At 35.4% G+C, this 19,684-nt stretch overlaps 1 protein-coding gene across 1 annotated transcript; it reads right to left on the minus strand.

Annotated features, from left to right (window-relative positions):
* Positions 1–355: 355 nt before the first annotated feature.
* Positions 356–18,537, minus strand: LOC146136742 (double-stranded RNA-specific editase 1-like). The gene is made up of 18 exons (XM_083395256.1): positions 18,340–18,537; positions 17,712–17,823; positions 16,912–17,073; positions 13,302–13,427; positions 12,672–12,816; positions 11,701–11,809; positions 11,209–11,308; positions 10,526–10,665; positions 9,939–10,070; positions 9,259–9,379; positions 8,724–8,803; positions 7,998–8,086; positions 7,440–7,573; positions 6,430–6,622; positions 5,671–5,897; positions 3,796–3,882; positions 2,771–2,928; positions 356–1,480 (listed from the first exon to the last, which is right to left on the minus strand). The coding sequence occupies exons 1-18, from the start codon at positions 18,463–18,465 to the stop codon at positions 1,373–1,375; spliced, it is 2,349 nt and encodes a 782-aa protein (XP_083251382.1). The 5' UTR covers positions 18,466–18,537; the 3' UTR covers positions 356–1,372.
* Between the last annotated feature and the right edge of the window lie 1,147 nt (positions 18,538–19,684).

Genomic DNA, 19,684 nt, shown 5'->3' on the forward strand with positions numbered 1-19,684 from the left:
AAGAAATCACTGCACAATTGATTCTCTCTTTTGTTTACGTTACCTTGCTACCTGGTAACTTGTACCAGGTTTTTATAGATTTGTGCTAAACACATGTAACGGAGAACTGATTTTCATGCAGGCTAAAATTAAAGCTGGTAGTAAACATATTTTTCTCATTTCTAGAGGTAAAATTCTATTGAACTTTTCCTTAAACAGTTTTTTTTTATTATTTATTATATGTTACACTTTAGCTGACTCTGGCATAACTCGAAAATCACCAAGGTTGGACTTGTTCTGAAAACTATAGTTGTTTTGTGTACTCTATGCTATAAAGATCAAGACCACTGCCATTGCCATTGTTTTTTTTATGAACTGGTTCACATGTCGCAAGTTTAGAAAAAAATCACACTCACTGCAGCTACGTTTGCCACATCTAAAAACACACTTTACCGACAAACACCGGAACACTATAGACGTTATGTACGACGTAAACAATAACTTTACACATCGGCCACTGTTAGGCAGCTCAAAACCCTTTGCAACATTTTTAGTTGTAGGCTACGTCAACGCGTTAAAAAAAAAAAACTGTTTTTTCACACGATTAAAATATTTGGATTGAAGACACGATCAAAATACGCTACTTACAGTATGTCTCATCCTCTACATTGCGTTTTGTGTTTTAATTTCTTAGATCAAGTCCAGTGGTTCCCGACCGGGGTGCCATTTCTAATGCCAAAGTGTTCCGCGAGATATTTGTGAATCTTTAGGAAATTAATTTTTACTATTATGGATATGTATTTTGATAAAACTCTTTTCGTACGATTAAGAGATAAATCAAAATATACGTCCTGACTTAGTTTCGAGTTGATTAATTTGTATTGCAAAATTTCGTTTATTGTGGCATTACAGCAAACCATGGCAAAAAATCTAGTAGGGTTGCGCAACCTATTCATTTTTGGGGTGGCGTATGCCATAAGAGGTTGGGAACCAGTGTTCAAGTCAATAAGTTTTGTAAACGTTGTATGTAAAACAGTTGGCAGTGAAGCTAAAAAAGTTTGGTCTTGATACACAAGCAATGAACTACAGTAGTCTACTGTACACAGGACACTTTGAAATAAATCCGAAGTAAAAGTGATATTTGTTAAAGTCCAGCCCAGTGGTTCTCAATCTGCGGTAACCTTTAGTGTACTAAGTAGCTTTCAGGTTTTATGCAGAGAAAATTAACCCAAATGTAGTATTACTGCGGCTGTCGTAAGTTATGCTCGCTCTTTGCCACATTAATTTGATTACAAGTCTAGTCATGTTATTTGATAACAGTGAAAGGGAGTCCAGTTATACTGGTTTGTGATTTCAATTTGCCTCCATGCACAGTCAGGTTGGGTTGAAGTTTCTAGGCGTTTTTTGGTGTGTAAGTGAACATATCGACCTCAGAAGGCTTGCCGATCCACGAACCACAATTCGATTTGCTGAATCCCGACATCAAGGCGTTTTTCAGGCCCTGAAATTCAGTAAAAAGTTCTTGTACGTTTTCTAGAAATTTTCCAACAATTAAACGGATTGAAAATGTTATTAGATGATTACGAATATGCAAACAATTAAAATGTTGTTGGCAAACCAAAAAAAGTAGTATTTTATTGGAAACACTGCAACATGGGCCCTTTATAAGTAAATCACCGTTCGTCTACTTCAGTTGGTTTACGTTTTACACGACGTTTCCTTAACGCTGCAAATTAGGATACCTTATTTCTGAATTGAAAAGCTTATGTATTTCAAAAACAAATGTGATCAAATGGCTTCATAATTGGGTACGTGGCGAGCACTCTTGTGACTCTGTGTAAAACACTCTTGCAGAGTTTTCTTAGCAATGTCAATAAGAATATCAAAGCCAAAACATTCGATAAAATCGGCATATTTGTTTTCATTTAAATCAGTGTTTCTCAACCTTTTTTCGCGGCGACCCAAATATTAAGTGTAAGTATGACGCCTAAAATTTGGCGACACAATAGTTTTCCTTGTTAGCGAACTAAAAATAGCTTCATGTAAGCGAACAAAAGCTAGGCATTGGCATAAAGAATTTCGAATTTTAATAGCTATACATTATTTGTATTGCCTCCTTAATTTTCTTAATTGAGAAATCTTGCTCAGAAACAATCTCAATTAGTATAAACATGTGAATTACTGCAGTCAGCGACCCAACCAAATCAAACAGAGACCCAATTTTGGGTCATGACCCATAGGTTGAGAAGCACCGACATTCGATTAGAAACGAAATTTTTAGCAAAGAAGCGGTAATACGGACGTAAAAGTTTCATTTTTTAAGCTTGTAATCAAGGATGTCCGATAATATCGGATCGGAGGCGACAACCGATGCCAAGAGCTAGTATCGGTACTCGCCCGATACTCTGGGGCTGTCGGTGCCGATCCGACAACAAACTAATATACGATTTCTGCAATGGTGCGCGATTTCAAACAGCGATCAAACTTGAAAGGTAAATTTATCAAAAATACGAAGTTAACAACCAATTGAGGTAACTATAGGCTTCTTGGCGCTAAAGCAAATTTAGGCCTAATACTCGGGAAAAATTACCTTTCGATTTTTTTGCTCGTTTGTGCATACGAATGACGTCATTTGGTATCGGAACAGATCGCGATACTTTTTGCGCGATATATCGGGCAGCGGAATAAATCGCCGAGAATCGGACATCCTCACTTGCAATTGCAATACTGAAACGGGCCCGATCGAAATAAGTAACCCTTAAAAACAAAATCCGTAAATTGAAAGAGCAACCTGATATTCGTTGGCCATGGCTTTTAGTTCGCCGTAGGATTTGTCAGTCGTGATTCCTGGCAAGCCTTCAATTGCCTTGTTGCTCTGTCGAGCTTCGAAGAACAACTTGAGCATTTCCTTTTTGCACAGGTTTGAAGACGAGTTGTCGTCAGTTCGACCTGAAACATTTTTTTTTCATTTTGAAACGAACCGATTTTTTCCAAAGCAGGACCACAAAATAAAAATAAAATAATAACAAAAAATTTTACAGAAACCAAAATGTTTTGAAATTACAGAAACCAAAATGTTTTGAACAGACTTGGACAACTAGATTTATTTTAGCTTTTTAAAATTAGATTAGAATTAAAATTAGAGCTTTTTAGTTTTTCCAAATTAGATTAGAATTAGAATTAGATCGTTTTGAGCTTTCTCAAATTAGAGTAGAATTAGAATTACCGAATTGCTAAAAAATCACATTTCAATTAGAATTTGAACTAGAATCACATTTATTTTTTACGACCAATTTAATTTAATCGCAATTTCTTCTTATAAGAACGTGAATGGTAAAAATGTGTGTGCTAAATTTTATACGTCTTTAAGCTTTTTAGACTGTAAAAATTACATACAAGTCGTTCCAACCTAAAATTCTAATTGAAATTCTGTTTTTGAACTGAGAGACTAAAAATGCCGTTGGACAAAGTAGCATTTTTTGTAAAATCCAAATTAGATTAGAATTAGAATTAGAGCACACAAGGAATTCACAAATTAGATTAGAATTAGAATTAACCGCATTTTGCTCTAATTCAATGAATAATTAGAAAACTAGAATTATCTAGTTGTCCAAGTCTGGTTTTGAATTCGGACATTTATGGCGGTTTCTCGTTCTTCACAGAAGATAACTAATATTAAATTTTTTAAAATTCTGCCTGCTTCTGTACGAGCTTTAAAATTCATTCTACGCCAACATCTACGTCAACTACAACGTCCAACCATGTACTCCAAAACAAAAGCATTGTTAATAATGAAATAAGAAACCCAAACGTTACCAGTGCCAGTGTTGATAATGTAAGGCTGGTTATCCCCGTTGGTCCAATGTAGGGCAAAACTAGGCGCCTTTCTAGCCGTTCTTCGTTCTGTAAATAAAAACAAGTTAAATGAGAAACTGGACCGAATGTAACTTTACTTAAAAAAACTTTTAACACCCAAATATTGTAGAGGAAACTTTCTAAAAAATATATTGATTTAGAGCTCGATTTACGGCTCCCTATCTGAATTATAGTATGTTTGTACCAGGGTCGAGTAACACCACGAAAAACTACTCGAGTCCCGAGTCGGACGTGCGTATGCGCAGTTCCAAATTTTAAAACTGTTATGGCCAACAACTGTAAAATGTAAAGGCGGAATATCATAAGGTGGAATATTTTCCAACCATTTATTGTGAGTGGATAAATTATATTTATTTTTTACATAATTACTCATTTTCATGGATCTCCTATACCAGGGGTTCCCAACCTGGGGTACTCGTACCATCATGGGGTTCGAACTGCCTTGGGCCACTGAGCAGTTTTACAAACAGATTTCACTGTACAGTTTTATTTTACAATTGTAAATGATATTATGGTATTACAGTCTTTGCTTTACTAAAAAAAATATCTACAAATAAGTGTTGTTTTTTAGTAAAATCCTCTTTTTTGTCAATGAAGCAGCAACAAATATCTCACTGAGAAGTGATAAACAAAATAACTACTGATATTTAGCGATTTTTGTGTGAAATAACCGTTTAACGCAGTGGTCGGCAAACAGTGGCCCGCAGAGCCATTTTTAGTGGACAGCGAGTTACTTTTGAATAGCTTAGTGTTATAATGTAGTTGGTGTCCGCGTGATAGTCGTACATTCATTACACTTTATTTTAAAAGTTGGTGTGGCATAGAATTATTAAATTAAACTGAATGTAATTTAAAATTTTTTCGCGCTTCGCGCGTATATTTTTGTATGTCTGTTTTGGGCACCAAGGCGCTGTGGCATATTTCACCTTAAAATAAAATATCCGGAATACGCCACTTTTTAATAGTGGTTTTACTTAGCGGGCCTTCAATAGCTCTAAAAAAGTACTTGGGGCTGCGACAAAAAAAGTTTGCCGACCACTGGTTTAACGTTTAAATGGGGTATAAAAGCATTATATATCTCAAAATTTCCATCAGAATTTTTTTGGGGGTACGAAGAACGCTCTGACCTGACAAGGGGGTACGAGCAGCAAAAACGGTTGGGAACCCCTGTCTATACTCTTAATTATATACCGATACTGATACTTTGGGCAAAAGTTCAGCCGCATAGCCCGATCACCAAAAATATAGTTGGTAAAACTAAAACGTCCAACTTAGTGATAGGGTCGACAACTCCGAAAAAACAATTAACTATTTTCTCTTGTCAATCGCACTGATAGTGGTAATGTGAGATGACCGACAATATGGATCCGAGTCGTTACCTAATGCCAAGTGGTGGTATCGGTAGTCGTATCAAACTAACCAAAGCACACTAGTAATGGCTAGTTACTTTAAAAGTTAAAATTCTGAGAAACATTACGTTAATAAACAAAGATAAAAATGTCTTCCAATGCAAAATCATTTTTTATGTCAACCTGATTTTTTTTTTTAATTTTGTTAACTTTTCCATAGTAATGAACGTCAATTAGTCTCGGATCGAAACGCGGCATTTTTTGCCGCCTCAAAAAGATGGATAGCACAACACAATGCAAAGTACAAAACATTCGTGCGGATAGCTGCGAATATCGGCAGCTCCACTCGATGGCCGGAAGGTATTTTCACTGTCCTTGCGTTATTCTTTATGCTATTGTTTTTACTGTTTACAAAGATGCACAAAAATAAGTTGAATCTGGAAAAAAACCCTAATAGTCATTTTACCTCTGCTTGTAACGGAAGCCAGTAGTGGTCTGTGCATTCGATAATGCTCCGGGAACACATCGGCTTCGCTCTGGGCCGCTACGGCGCCGATGGCCTCCCTGGCCCGGCCGAACACCCCCCTCTGCAGGTGCTGGGAATGGTAGAGGGAGCCGAGTATTATGCTGGACAGGTAGACCGGACGAATGTAGTGGCTGAGGAGGCAACCTTGGAGACCAACTACGTTCCATCTGCGTGGACATTAAGCGCTTCAGGTTAGCATTCGGACGTTCGGTACAGGAGTAGGATTTAGGTTTAGAATAATGTTTTTACGGTTTACTACACACCAGCGTCGTAGTAAAGTTGTACCCAAGAACGAAAAGCGCAGAATGCAATAATCATTCCAACATAAACCAATAATTACTGCGCCTTACGAAATACCAACGCGTGTATTAGAGTGCGACAACAAAACAAAGGGTACGAAATAGGTAAAAAGGTCGAACTCCATGAAAGTTTGTTATGGTCATTGGTCATCACAATTAAAACATATTTATAGTTGTTGTTTTAACGTTACTTTCTGAACACGTAATTTAAGCTTGACATAAAATAAATTCAAAGACTTTTCAACGCGTAAATCAAGTCAAAGACTTTTAAAGATTATAAGACTTTGTGGCAACCCGGCGTCAATAGCCAGTGGCATCCGACAGTCTCCCTGGCACCCGTCACTTGTCACTGCCGAAAAGGCCAATTCTACCATACAGAGAGAGCAGCAAAGCTACCCACTTTGCGATTTTGTCGCTGCACGACATCGTGAGAAGTCGCTCCCCACTGAGGACTCCATCCCAGGTTTGCTGGATGTTGCTCCTCCCCTTCTCTTTAACATTGCTCCCCTCCTCAACCGGAATCGTACCTTCACCGTTCTCGATCTTGGAACGCAGCTGACCTCGAGACTTCCTGTTCGGGTGGTTGTCACCATCTGTAGCGAGAAAGCACCTTTACTCAGTGCTAGGGATGAATGACAATATCGTATAGGATCCTATCCCCGATACCAAGTGATGGTATCGGTACTCGTCCGATACTAGGGTGGTATCGGTACTCGTCGGATACTGGGGTGCTTTTGGTGCCGATTCGGTAACAAATTATTTGGATTTTTTTATTTTTAGGATGGTTCTGGCACGCAGGACGTATTTTGCCCATGTGTGGTATAAACCATCGAGCAAAATGGTTGGAGGTTTTAGTTAGGGTAGTGGTATTTTGAAAACTGAATATAGAGATATTCGAAACGTTCAATCTGTTATGGCCTTATGGCATTCCCACTAGGATGTCCGATTATATCGAATTGGAGCCGACACAAAATGCTAAATCATAGAATCGGTACGCGTTCGACACTAAGGTGGCCGGTCCGATACTAAATTTATTTATGATTTTAATGGTTGGCGGACCGCCTTTTGTCCAGGTGTGGAAAGAACCATCGAGCATAATGGTTGAAGGTTTTAGTTAAACGAAGTATTTTGAAAAATGAATAAAGAGTTAGTTGAAACGTTCAAAATGTTTGTTTAAGCACATAAATGGCGTCATTTGGTATCGGTTCCCGATACGTTTTGTCCAAAATATCGCATATCGGAATAAAAGAGTATCTTTAATAAGAACAAGCAAACTTGGTCAATCAGCACTCGCCAGCAGAGAATTGGACTCGAGCGGGCGAGCGCAATATTTTAAGTTGTGTCGTGGCCGCCTCTCTTTAAAGTCACAACTTTTAAAAGAACGAAAATCTGTAAACAAATCAAGATTACCTTCTGTTTCGTGTGGTGAAAATATCCTGGCGTCACCACAAGGAGATGTGCTGATGTAAAGGTGGAAGAAGACGTCAGGTTTTAAACTGAATATTCCACATTCTGTTGGCTGGAAAATCGACGCAGCTTTGTCGCTGCAAAAGTATTTTTGTATGTTTTTTTTATTTAGAACTAAAAACAGAAATCGATGGAACGCTCGATAAGTTTTGCTTTAGGATCTGTTTTGTTGTTATCACGTAAGGAAAATACAAAAAAATGTAAATTTACTAGTTACGAATATTACATTATTCAATGCCGAAAAATAGTTTACAGAAAAAATAAAAATGTAGGCACACTACAAACTGGAAAACTGGAGTCATAATCATATTGGTTTTACAATGTTCTATAACATTAAAATAATTAAAGTACACATTTTAGTTGCTGATAAAGATAAGTTTTTTTAGAACTCATAAGCGTTGTACAAGGGTCTGTTCAAATGCTAACATGTAAGGAAAACACAAAAAGGTAAAAAAAATAAGCACACTGACAACATTAACTAAGAAAAGTAAAAAAAACAACCTGTCATATTTTATGAGTTGCTGATAAAGAAACCTCCTTAAACCACGACGAGACACAATTTCAGCATGGCAGTCAAATAAAGCGGAACCCTTGAAAAAAGTTTTTTTTTCAAGTTAGTTTTTCGAACAAACTGCTAACATTGCTGATAATATAATGTATGGATTCGTGAAAGTTAACAAAAATATGTCGATTTTGTTAATTGATAAATTGTTGGCTTTATACCGGGCTAAGATATCTTATTTTTTATTAATTGAGTAGAAATCTACTACTACTACTACTACTACCTTGTCTGAAATGTACGCTTTAGTCAAAGTGTCGCCAATGTAATAACCATTTTAAGATCTATACAAAATTTTACATAACTAAGCCATGAAATTCACATTGGTTATAGCCCTTCTGAAGTAGTAGTGACCAACGATTACGAGTTACGACATACTTATAAATAAAAAAAAATATCAAGGAAATCTAGCCTAGCTTGCTTGTAAAAATCTTGATAAGGCAAACTGATTTCAGTCAGACTTTCTAAAGGCACACAACATGCCTTACAAAAAATAAGCATTTGAGAAACAAGATTAAACAAATGGAATATAGCTTTACAACAGCTTACAGAATATTGAATCAACAGCTTAAAAAATATATTTTGGTTGTTATAATATTATATTAATTTTTTACATGGGGATAATATAGGTTTCCTATTATACTGTATATTACAAAGCTGTTTAATACCTGGTCTGATATATATTCTCCCTTGACGCATTTCGTGCCAGTGGCAAGTGACACAACTACACCGTCACTGACATCGCTACCTGCCACAAAATAATGTGTGCTTTAACAACAGTGTGCGAAGCTGATTGGGAAAAATAACATTCAAAAAAATAAAACTACACTAGGTAGTAAAAAACAAAGAGTTAGAACAACACAATACAAGACATTTAAGCTTGAAAGCAGGGGTTTATTAAGGCCTCGTAAATCTTGGTACATCGATAAAAATGTGATGAATTTTTTAAAAGAAAATCCATTATTTGGTGAAACGATTTGGCCTCTCCTTGAATCTATTTAGACTCGACTTTAGTTTCACATTTGAGTTCGACCATAAACAGAAGAATATTACAGTCTATTTGTTTTATGACGTCATACCTTGGTCAAAGGAAACTAAGAAACATTCCAAGGGTCCGTGTTAAAAAGAGTTTGGGAATCCCTGCTTTCAAATCATACAGTAATAGTAAAAAGCTATCAAAGAGAGCTGAAACGAACAACCTACCGTTGTCCCTTGTCATTACGATGCCAGCGAGAACTTTGTGTCTCGAGGTTTCCGAAGTAAAGTTGTCGGTGAGTTCTTCGAACTTGGAACGAACAAGGTCGTACACAAGGTCAGGGATAGTCTGCGACAATAAGAAGATTAAATAAAAAAATCGCTTATTTAATTTATGAATTATCCTTTGGTTGAAACTAGATATGCCAACTGCCAAGTAATAAGACTTTATGCCTATACCCGATGCCAAGTAGTAGTATTGGTACCAGTCCAATACTAAGGTGGTATCGGTGTCGATCCAAAACCTAATTAATTTAAATTTGAGAATCCAATGATGTTTATTCCCCAAAATGCAAATTTGACAGAAAATAGTTGATACCAGAAAGTAACATAACTTTGTAATACTAATTTTTTGCTCAAATATGTTGTCATTATTTTTTGTTAAGCTGAAAATATGGCATAATTTGTTTTTATGGATTTTACCAACTTGGGAATGTTTTAACATTAATAATGTATATTTTTGGGTGCACTTTATTTCCAAATCTTTAATTGTTGATTAAATGCATTGGTTATTGTAAACTAATAAAAAAGATTGTCGTAAAATGTCAAATTTGTTCAGTGAGCACAAAATACTGCTCAACCTTCAGATGCTATAAGTAAAATAAAAAGCGTTTTGAGACATATCTTACCCCTGCATAAGGTAATAGTTCGTCAGAGCTTTCGTCAAAATTGCTCGGAACACTTTGTTGATCGGGCGGGGCGACCGACATGCCAAAAGCCTGCTGCAAGACCTTCGTGGCTACTCCAATCTTGGCTAGTTTCTGTAAAAGTTACAGGCCAATCTTAGGAGAAATATCAAAGCCCATTTAGAAGTCGACAGCATTTTAAATCATGATAATGTTGAAAATGAGTAAAGAGATATTGGAAACGTTCATAAAATAGGAAGACAACTGAATGTAATTTCCACTATAAGATAATTAATTAATGTTATTACTGCACCTTGGCCTGAGGCATATATCCGTTATCACTATCACTATAAGTTGGCCAAAAATAAAAATCGACTATTGGTAGCGGTTAAAAAAGTGAAATATGTCAACTTTATACTTAATTATTAACTTCCTGTTTTTACTGCTGGATGTTTACTTGGCAATTGAATTTCTCAGTATGTAAATTAGTTATAAAAAAAACCTTTCCAATAATGTCACCGGGTACAAGTTTATTTCCAAATCGTTTGGTGTGCAATTAGGTTTGCTAATAATGGCACGCTAGTGCTAACCTTGCTTTTTCCGAAGCCCTGGTACTTTTGACCTTTTACTTCAACCTCCATTGTAAATGAATTTGAATCGTTGTTTCCATCCAAGCAAACGTAGCTGAGTCCAGGCATCATTTCGTTAAGCGTCTGAACCGGGTTTTTATCTTGAATTCAAAAGAGTCGGTGGTGGACAATATGTAAATTTCGTTAACAAAATAAAACCAGAAAAAAAAACTCGAAGTGTTGTATGTTGAGTTATGGAAGACAACATTTTTAGGCTAATCTGTCTATTATTTTAACATTATTTTATTTACTTTTTCTAGTAAAAAAATTGAAATCTTTTCTTTTCAATGGTTTAAAATATAATAAATAAAGATTTTTCAGAAATATTTGCAAAATTCTACCTACTTGTGTATAAGCGCTGATAGCAAACAGTACAAAAAAATAATGGCCGTATTAAATTACATTTTTTGGCAACTTAGATAAACTATAAAAGTTATCCAAGTTCCCTTAAACTTTTTTTACATTGTTATATGTGAAAACAGGCTGGCACCGAGAAAATTAAAAAACAATTTTATGACGTTTTGTTTTAATTTTTTTTGTAGAAAGTATTCCGGGAATTTTGCTTTATGAAAGATTTCCAGGATTTTTTTGTTCTTATTGGGTAGCAAGATAAAAAAGTTAAGAAGTACTGCAAACGAACTTACTGTTAAAAGGTGATTGGATCCTTGGACTTAACATTTCAGCAGAAGTAGGACTTGCTAAACGGGGTGGTGTGATGATTGAGGGGGGTATCGGTGGTGGTCCCTGAATTAACATGATAAATAAAATTAGGGTAAATAACAAGATGTTAACATTGCACATTTTAGTGTAAGTGTTTTATAAGTAATTTAATTATGTAAGCATTCTATTATTTGTGGTCAAAGGTCACTGAACACATGGTGCCTTGACATTATAGTTGTCCTTAGGACAGTTTCCTTGCTAGTTACATGTTGGTGTTTGGAAAATATAATGTTTTTGTTTTTATACTATATTTTGTGTGTATTTATATTCATTTAAATAAAGATATGAATCCATTAGATACAGGAATTGTGTTATCAATAAATTTCTGTACACTTATAAAAACTTTAGTATTGGATTGTATTTACCAGTTTGTTAATCAAGTATTAGTTCAAAAAACAACAAACATTACATCTTACTTGGTCAAATAACCAATCAACAGGATCGTCAGAAGTGAAATCAATTTGACTGATTGGTTTTGCGAGTCGTGGAGCCAAAACATGGGGTGCCTCCATTTGAAGAAAGCCCCTGTAAAACACAAGATTTAACAAAAAAATTAATAGACAAGTGTTTTGCAAACGGTGTGCCGTGAGCTACGCTGTTCCTGGAAGTGTTTTACTTGCTTGTTTCAAGGGTGCTTTTAATAGTAAGTAGAATTACCAAAAAATGTACAGTCGTACACCTTAACAAGGCAGGCGTTTTGACCTTATGCAATATTCCAGGTGTAATCAACTTTCCTTGATAGTTGAAAACTTTGAAACCTGTTACTTAATTTGCCAGATGTCAAATACCAAATCATATAGTTAAGAAATATACTTTTTTCTTATTTATACTAGATGTTTATTTCAAAACTTACAATATTTTTTATGGCTAGAGGTTTTACTTAGACATAATAGGAATATCAAAGCCCATACAGAAGTAAGGAGCATTTTGAATGTGAATAAAGTTATATTATTAGAAATGTTTAAACTGCTACCTACTTCTTTATGGACATTATGTGGTCAATTTTCTGCAATCAAATGAAAATAAGTGCAAATAAATGAAAAATCAAGATAGTACATAATAAAGTGAAACACTACTGAACTGTCAAATAGATAAGATAGATAGATTTCTTTATTCTTTGGGAAGAAGATTTCCAGCGAGCAGCGAAAGACCATTAGGTCATTAAAGTCAGCTGCTCTCTGATCGCAACATAATTAGGATACATGTGATTGTGAAGTACACGGTTTAGAGTACAATAAAGAAAACAAATTAAAAAAAATAAAACAGCCTAATTTTAACCGCAATGGTGGGCACTACAGCAGTACCAATGCTTGTAAAAAAACAGAACAAAAACACAGATACAAACAAAAGGTCAGAAGTGCGACAGAAGCAAGAAGCAACAACATACCTCACAATTTGACTTGCAACCATCTGTTTTGCCTCTTTTTTACTTCCACCCTCGGCAAAATACTCCTTTCCATCCATGGTCACTTTCATTTTGAAGCGCAAAGCGTGTGCTGGCCCAATCACACTCACAGTTTCGTACTTTAAACCTGTCGGGGAGGGCGGTTTATATCGGGTAAAATTGGCTCTTTGAATAAAAAAAATTAAGGGCTATAAAATAAAGTATTTAATGACATACTTAAAAAGAGATGCTTTAACTGATTCTCATTTAAAGCTTATGGATTTAACACAAATTTAGGGAAAATTAGCCTGGGTTACTTAATTGGGATTATTAAATGAAAATCAATGCCATTCAGGAAAAGATATCATTTCGTGAATGTTTCTAACAAATCTTATTCATTCACAAAATTCTGTGTGTAAAAATTAATTACGCTAATACCTTTTGTATTGCCTTATGGATTTTTTTATGTTTAAGTACAACCACCAGCCATTATTCTTTAAATAAATTATAAAAGTAGTTTGTTTTTATTTTTTTATGACATCTTAGGCCTGCTTTTTATATTTGAATTTGGGCTAGGGCTATGTCGGCAGTTCTGTTTCTTTAGCCATTATAAATATGACAATTAACACCTACCAGGTTTTCTTTCATTTAACAGTTGAACAGGAGTCTTTGGAAGGCTTGGACCAGACTGCCTGTTCAGGCCATGGCTGAGTTTCTGTTTTTTAGCTGAAGGTGGTGAGCAAGTCGTTTTTTCTGCAACTAGCCAAATAAATCAAAAAATCAACCAACATAACAAGATCTAAATCGTCTGAATAAGTAAATCTGTTAAAATACCTCCTAAATTCATCAGAATATGGCCCAAATGGACAAAAACTGTAGGAAGAGAGTATAAGAAGACCGGGGGGGACATTGGCCGTTTGGTGTTGGCGGTTATGCGCCATAGTTGTGAGTTCGTAACCCACTACAGGCTAGTTCTTTAATCGTCAGATTCGGTGAGTCTGCAATGGATTTTGGTGTACTAATGATATGTAAGCCGCAATCATTGGTCAGAAAGCAGCTTCAGAAGGGCTAGATTACAGTTGTTGAACACATATGTGTGTGCATGTTTCATCAAATTATATTGATATGTATGTTATTTTGACTATTAGGTGGCTTACTCCAAACTGTGTTTTATTCTGTCGTTAATGCTGTTTTAATGTAATTCCATCTTATGGCTGAAGTCGTTTTAGGGTGTAAAATGATCTCCTAAATTTCTCCAACCATTTCTCAAAATATAGCCTAGACTTTTAAATTTCTTAGTAGCCACCAAAGTCATGCCTTAAAAATCTTTTTTTATGAACAGCTGAAATAAACTAATAAAAAATAGACAACAACTGTAATCCAGCCCGTTTAAAGTCGCTTTTTGACCAAAGATACCAACTTATCATCATAGTACACTGGAAGCCTTCAAACACTAACCGAATCTGTCTATCAACAATGCAAGCAGGGCAGGCCAGAAAAACAACTAGAATGCGGTGAGGTTCAAACTCACAACCTTGGTCATACAGGGAATGTCGATGTACCAACTGAGGAATACAGAAATGCACTATATCTGATCTGTTGTATCACTTAAACTTTTAGTGTCCACCATAGCCAAAGCTTTAAAAAACGTGCCTAAAACCACAATATGGCTACATAAATGTCAAGAAACCCATAACTGTTAAATTACCCATTTAAAACAAAAATTTTGTTTATTACTGATTTAAACAATAGGCTACTGATAATATTGTTTGGTCTGGGTTTTGACCACCCTATCCCAAAACCAAAAAAACAAATCCAAAAAATGGTGTTTTTCAATAAAAAACAAAAATGAGGGAATTTTAACTGAAAATAGAATTCTGAAGATCTTTTCAGGGGTTACAAAGATCTCCACCGCTAGATTGTGGCTTCTAAATGTTTTAGTTTGTGTCTGATTTTGATGTGTTAAATTTTTTTGGACGCTTTTTCAGTGATAAGAAGACACTCTTTACACACTTTTCAAGTAATCTTCAACTCAGTTTCGGGTTGTGTTTTGAAAGACTGACAAGTTCAGGCTAAGTTTTTTCATGAAAATCGTTAATGATCGTCTGATTCAGTAAGTCAATTGAAGATTTACGTTGAATTACTTTAATTTAAAACAATTAGAGCAATTAGAATAAGCAAGTTCCAACGGTTGAGACCTACTGAAACATCCATATATATAAGGGGTGTGCAACCTTTCGTATGCAGAGTGCCAGTTTAGGAATAATTTCAAAATATCAACAACTCGCGTGCCAAACATTTTTCTATGTTTTGTTTTGCACTGGAAGCCAGGGATCCGGAGTCTGTTAAAAACAACCCTTGTCCAACTCCGGCCAAATGCGCATTTTCATCGAGTCCTGCTCAGACTCTAAAGCAGGGGTAGGCAATTATTTTTAACAGCGGGCAGCATGAGAAAGTTAAAATGTTGTGGCGGGCCGGGTCAAAAACACGATTTCAAATACACGCAATATGACGTCATACTATGACGCTATAAAAAAATAACTAACTTGTTATTACATTTGGAGTTGTGCGAAAATTTGCACTTTAAGTCGAATTTAAAAAAAGGTCGCAAGACGTCGCGGGAAGCGCAAAATTTGCGACCATATTTGTTCTAAAATGCAAACTTAATTTACATTTAGAGAGGGACGTGACGCCTTGAGCACAAATTAAAAATGTACATGCTTGATATGTTAGCGTTTATTCATCAAATGAAACACACAACATGGCATTAACCAAATTAGATTGACAAAATGTGAAACGGTATATTTCAGAGTTCAGAAAACCGTATTTATCTTGTTCGTATTTTAAAGGTGTAGTACTTTTGACCTAAGCGCAAAAATATATAAATATTAGGCCAAGTTTGTTAAACTGCCACAGTGCAGAGGACGCTGTTTTTCTGTAAAGATGCACGTGGAACATAAGAGAAAGACAAAAGAGATTCGAAGCGCGAAAATAATTTCCGTTTTAGTATTAAAAACAGGCTAAAAATCAAATTTGGCCAGGTCATTACTAAATTCGTTCCTGGAAAAAGCGTTTACGATACAACCAAATATGTGAAAACTCGCAAGGAAAATAAGCCGCGGGCCGGACTAAACTGGTTGGCTAGCCGGATTCGGCCCGTGGACCGCATGTTGTCCAGGTCTGTATTCAATCGATTTATCAGTTTCGCATGCGCACACATCGAAATCGGGTAGTTTTTACATAGTCTTTCTCAAATACGATTCCGCAGTCCTGCTGTGATCTGACATCCAATTTACGAATGATCTGACATCTAATTCACGTATCTTCAGAGATGCCATTAATCCTCATTTCATAAGTTAAATTCTGTAAAGATATCTGTCGATCTATGATGCAAGCAGAGCAAGCCAGAAAAACAACTGGCCTGCAGTGAGGTTCGAACTCACGACCTCCGGTCAAGCCGGGACCGTCGCTCTACCAACTGAGCTATGCAGGCTCAGAGAGGAGGCGAGTCTGCGATGGCTTTTCGGTGTACTATTGATACGGAAGCCGTAATCGTTGGTCATAAAGCAACTTCCGAGGGGCTAGATCACAGATGTTATTAAACACATGTGTTTGTGTGGGTCTTTCACAGAAGTGTTAACTACCAGTTTCGCTTTTAGCTTGGTTTCCCAGTCGCACAAAAGCACATGTTATAACTTTTAATTTAGAATGTCCTGCTTTAACGCACTAAACTTCACGCCAATTTTAGGGCATTGTGATGTAATACGAACGGTTAGTCGTTATTAGTCGTAAGCAACAAGTTAAACGCCCACAAAAATAATGTTAAATACAACAGTTAAGATACTAATTTGTGACACGAACTGGAAACGTGTGTAACCATTTGGTTGGTGCTAGTGTTGGTAATGTAATAATAATGTTAATTATGTGGTAGTGATGTAATGTACTTTCTTACGGCGGTATAACGTGCGTGTTAAATCATTTGGCGTGCCCTGGAAAATCAGCTCGTGCCAGGGGTTGCCGACCCCTGATATATACAATGCGTATACTGTGATTAACCCCTTATAGAGTGTGACTAACAATAACGGCGCACAAAATAATGTACACATGATGCCTCTGGAAAGTGCAAAAAATATTTTCCGTGGACATTTTTAGTTAAGACACACTCACAATTCTCAAAATTTGTTGTAAAAATTAAAAAAAAAACTGTACACTAGATGTTTTTGCAAGATTTTATCAGGCCTACCTTTGTTTTTTTCCCCGTTTGTGTTGCTTTTAATAGTGCAGACTGGCAGCATTTCTACATCAGCATCTGAACTAGGTGGAGCCTCTAACACCATTGGTGCCTGTTCTGGTGAAACACCTTGCTTTGTGCATGCTGGCGTTATGTTGTTTTCACCCCTGTTCACTAAGAGAACAATACCCAGCCTTTACACACTGATCTAGTTTGGTGACTTTTTGTTGAGTGGGAAATTGGAAATGTTTTTGTTTTTTTTAAACAGCTATCACCCAGCGAAATTTATTTATCCTTTTCTGTTATCGATTAAATATTTCTTTCTCAGTATCTTTTGAATTTAATCGTATATAAAAAAAATTATAAAAAATGTTGCAGTTTCCGACAAACATTTATGATAAAATCAAAACTATGAATGGGGCTGTAATTTATTAATAGCGAGCTAAAATTAACTTTATATTTTGCGTTGTTGTAAGAAACCAATGAGCCTAAATAGGCAGGACAAATTTAGATCAGTGTGTGCTGAGGCAACAATAAAAATCGGCCCTTGAACTTAATAAGGATGCGATTTTTAGAACAAGTGTGTATCATTCATTTAAGACTTTTTTAGGTTTTTCAACAAAAAATTCTCCAAAAAATTAGCTTTAAATAATTAGATGTGTAAAGAAAAGGATTTTATATGTGTTAAAGAATACATATAATAATTAAAGAAATGTATTTCAAGTTCAGATTTTTTTTGCTGTTTGGTAACTGGATATTGTTCTCCAAGCTAAAGCAAGACGTGAATGCAATCATAAATTTTATGGGGAAACCTTCAGTTTCACTTTTTATCTTCCGAAACTCGTTGACACGCTTTACAAGCTCTTCCTTGTTGCCTTTAGATGACAAGTTCTCGGCTTTGAGAAAACTTCTCAGTTCTACAACCTAACAAGAAAATATTTAGAAGTTTAAATGACATACAATTTAAAACCACCCCGTCTGCACTTCAGACCGAGTTCTCAGGTTTGCAGCGCTAAATTTTAGTTTTTTTGCAGGTGTACAATGATGCCTAATCATTAAAGTGTATTTAATTAAATATTGGGTTAGCACCACAGATGGTTTATTAAAAGTATTCTTAAACACTTTTTTATTATTGAAAATAGATATTAATGAAGAGGTTTATGGGCCATTGAATCCTATATATATTGCGAACATTTGGGTGAGTCAAGTATTATTATTATAAGATTTATGCCTTAATTTCAAGTTTAACAACGACTTGTAATTTCAAGTTTAACAACGCGTTTCGTTTGCGTTAAAATAAATGTGGTAGGATGCTAGACCAGCACCAGTTTATGTTCAACGCAATCTGGAACAATTTTCAAATGTTCAAAAGCTTATTTAATTTCTGGGTCCAAATTTAATCAGCAAAAATACGATGATTAAACCCAGAATAACACTTACTTTCATGGAGGAGGCATCCATTTGTTTCTCTTTGGGTAACTTCGCCGAAAACAAGAAGGATCTACAAGCAAATTGGTTTAACTTCGGGCTATACTTTATATAACGTAACGAAAAGCGAAAAATCATAACATATTATGCAAATCGTGTCTTGTTTGTATTTTTCGCGAATTAAACTTGACTTGATTAAGACCAGACCAGAGGTTGTTGTTCCGCCAGGATAACGCCAAGTGGTTAATGATGCGTGACGTACCGGCAGAATAACATTTGTTTTGTTTTTTCTTTTAACCATTCATCTTGTAATTTTTAAAGTGTCTTCGTAAAACACTGTATTTCGAATCAATGTTGGGCGATATGTTTGAAAAATTACTCATTGTAGGTGTCAGTGTTGTAAACAAGTCATTTTGAAATGACTTTAGTCCCAGTCAAGTCATTCGTAAAATAACTTAAATACAAGTCAAGTCTTTTTGAATAAATAACAAGTCAAGTCCCAGTCCAAGTCATCGGTTGCCCAAGTCAAGTCCCAGTGAAGTCATAATTACAGCAAGTGAACTTCAAGTCCAGCCCTTGTCAAAAAAATAAAACTTTAAATTATGAAAACCGGCAAACTTCTCCGATTATTATGAGCAACTCAAGTCAAAAATAACATAAAAGCAGCATGTTAAAAGCAAATTCTGCAAAAGATTGGGCTAAATAACACAATTTTATAATTAATTGCCTAATTAAAACAATTTATTTTAACCAAAGTCATTTGTCCAAATGACTTAAGTCAAGTCAAGTCTTTTTGCCCAAAAGACTTAAGTCAAGTCAAGTCATTTAAAAACAGTAACTTAAGTGCACTTAAGTCAAGACATTGACTTAAGTCATTACAACACTGATAGGTGTTAACCTATTTTTTAGCCTGGTTAAATATTTGTTAAATATAAATCGCAAACTTGCCTTCGTCTCATACCTTTGCCATTAAAAAATCGAAATCAACGGCATTCGACGCGCAAAAATAAAACACTGTTTTTTTAATTATATACCTATCATTTAAAAAGTTAGAGCTTTATTAGAAATGAAATGTGAAAACCCTCTGTAAAATATATTTGAAAATATTACGTCATATCGCACAAAGTGTGACGTCACACAAGACACGTCTATTTTGCACAGATTGATAACTTGACACTTTATTAAACGAAACTTCGGCGATTATTACTATTATTATGCGAATAATAAACTTCTTGATACACTAATATTTTATTTGGTATATGTGTTGTGAATTTGCCGAGTAGTTAATAGTATGCTGAATTAGCGTGTTTAACTCAGTTAATTAACGAATTACAAAACAACGCTAACTTCATTAATT

Source organism: Ascidiella aspersa, chromosome 8 (assembly GCF_963924565.1).
Source record: "Ascidiella aspersa chromosome 8, kaAscAspe10.2, whole genome shotgun sequence".
NCBI classification, from domain to species: domain Eukaryota; kingdom Metazoa; phylum Chordata; class Ascidiacea; order Phlebobranchia; family Ascidiidae; genus Ascidiella; species Ascidiella aspersa.

Excerpts from the sequence above, each read along its gene's own strand:
- LOC146136742 (XM_083395256.1), bottom strand. The coding sequence starts at position 18,465 with ATGATTTTTCGCTTTTCGTTACGTTATATAAAGTATAGCCCGAAGTTA. Across the intron at positions 11,309-11,700 it reads TTGATTGGTTATTTGACCAA|GGACCACCACCGATACCCCC; the intron begins GTAAGATGTAAT and ends ATGTTAATTCAG. Across the intron at positions 1,481-2,770 it reads CCATGGCCAACGAATATCAG|GGCCTGAAAAACGCCTTGAT; the intron begins GTTGCTCTTTCA and ends ACTGAATTTCAG.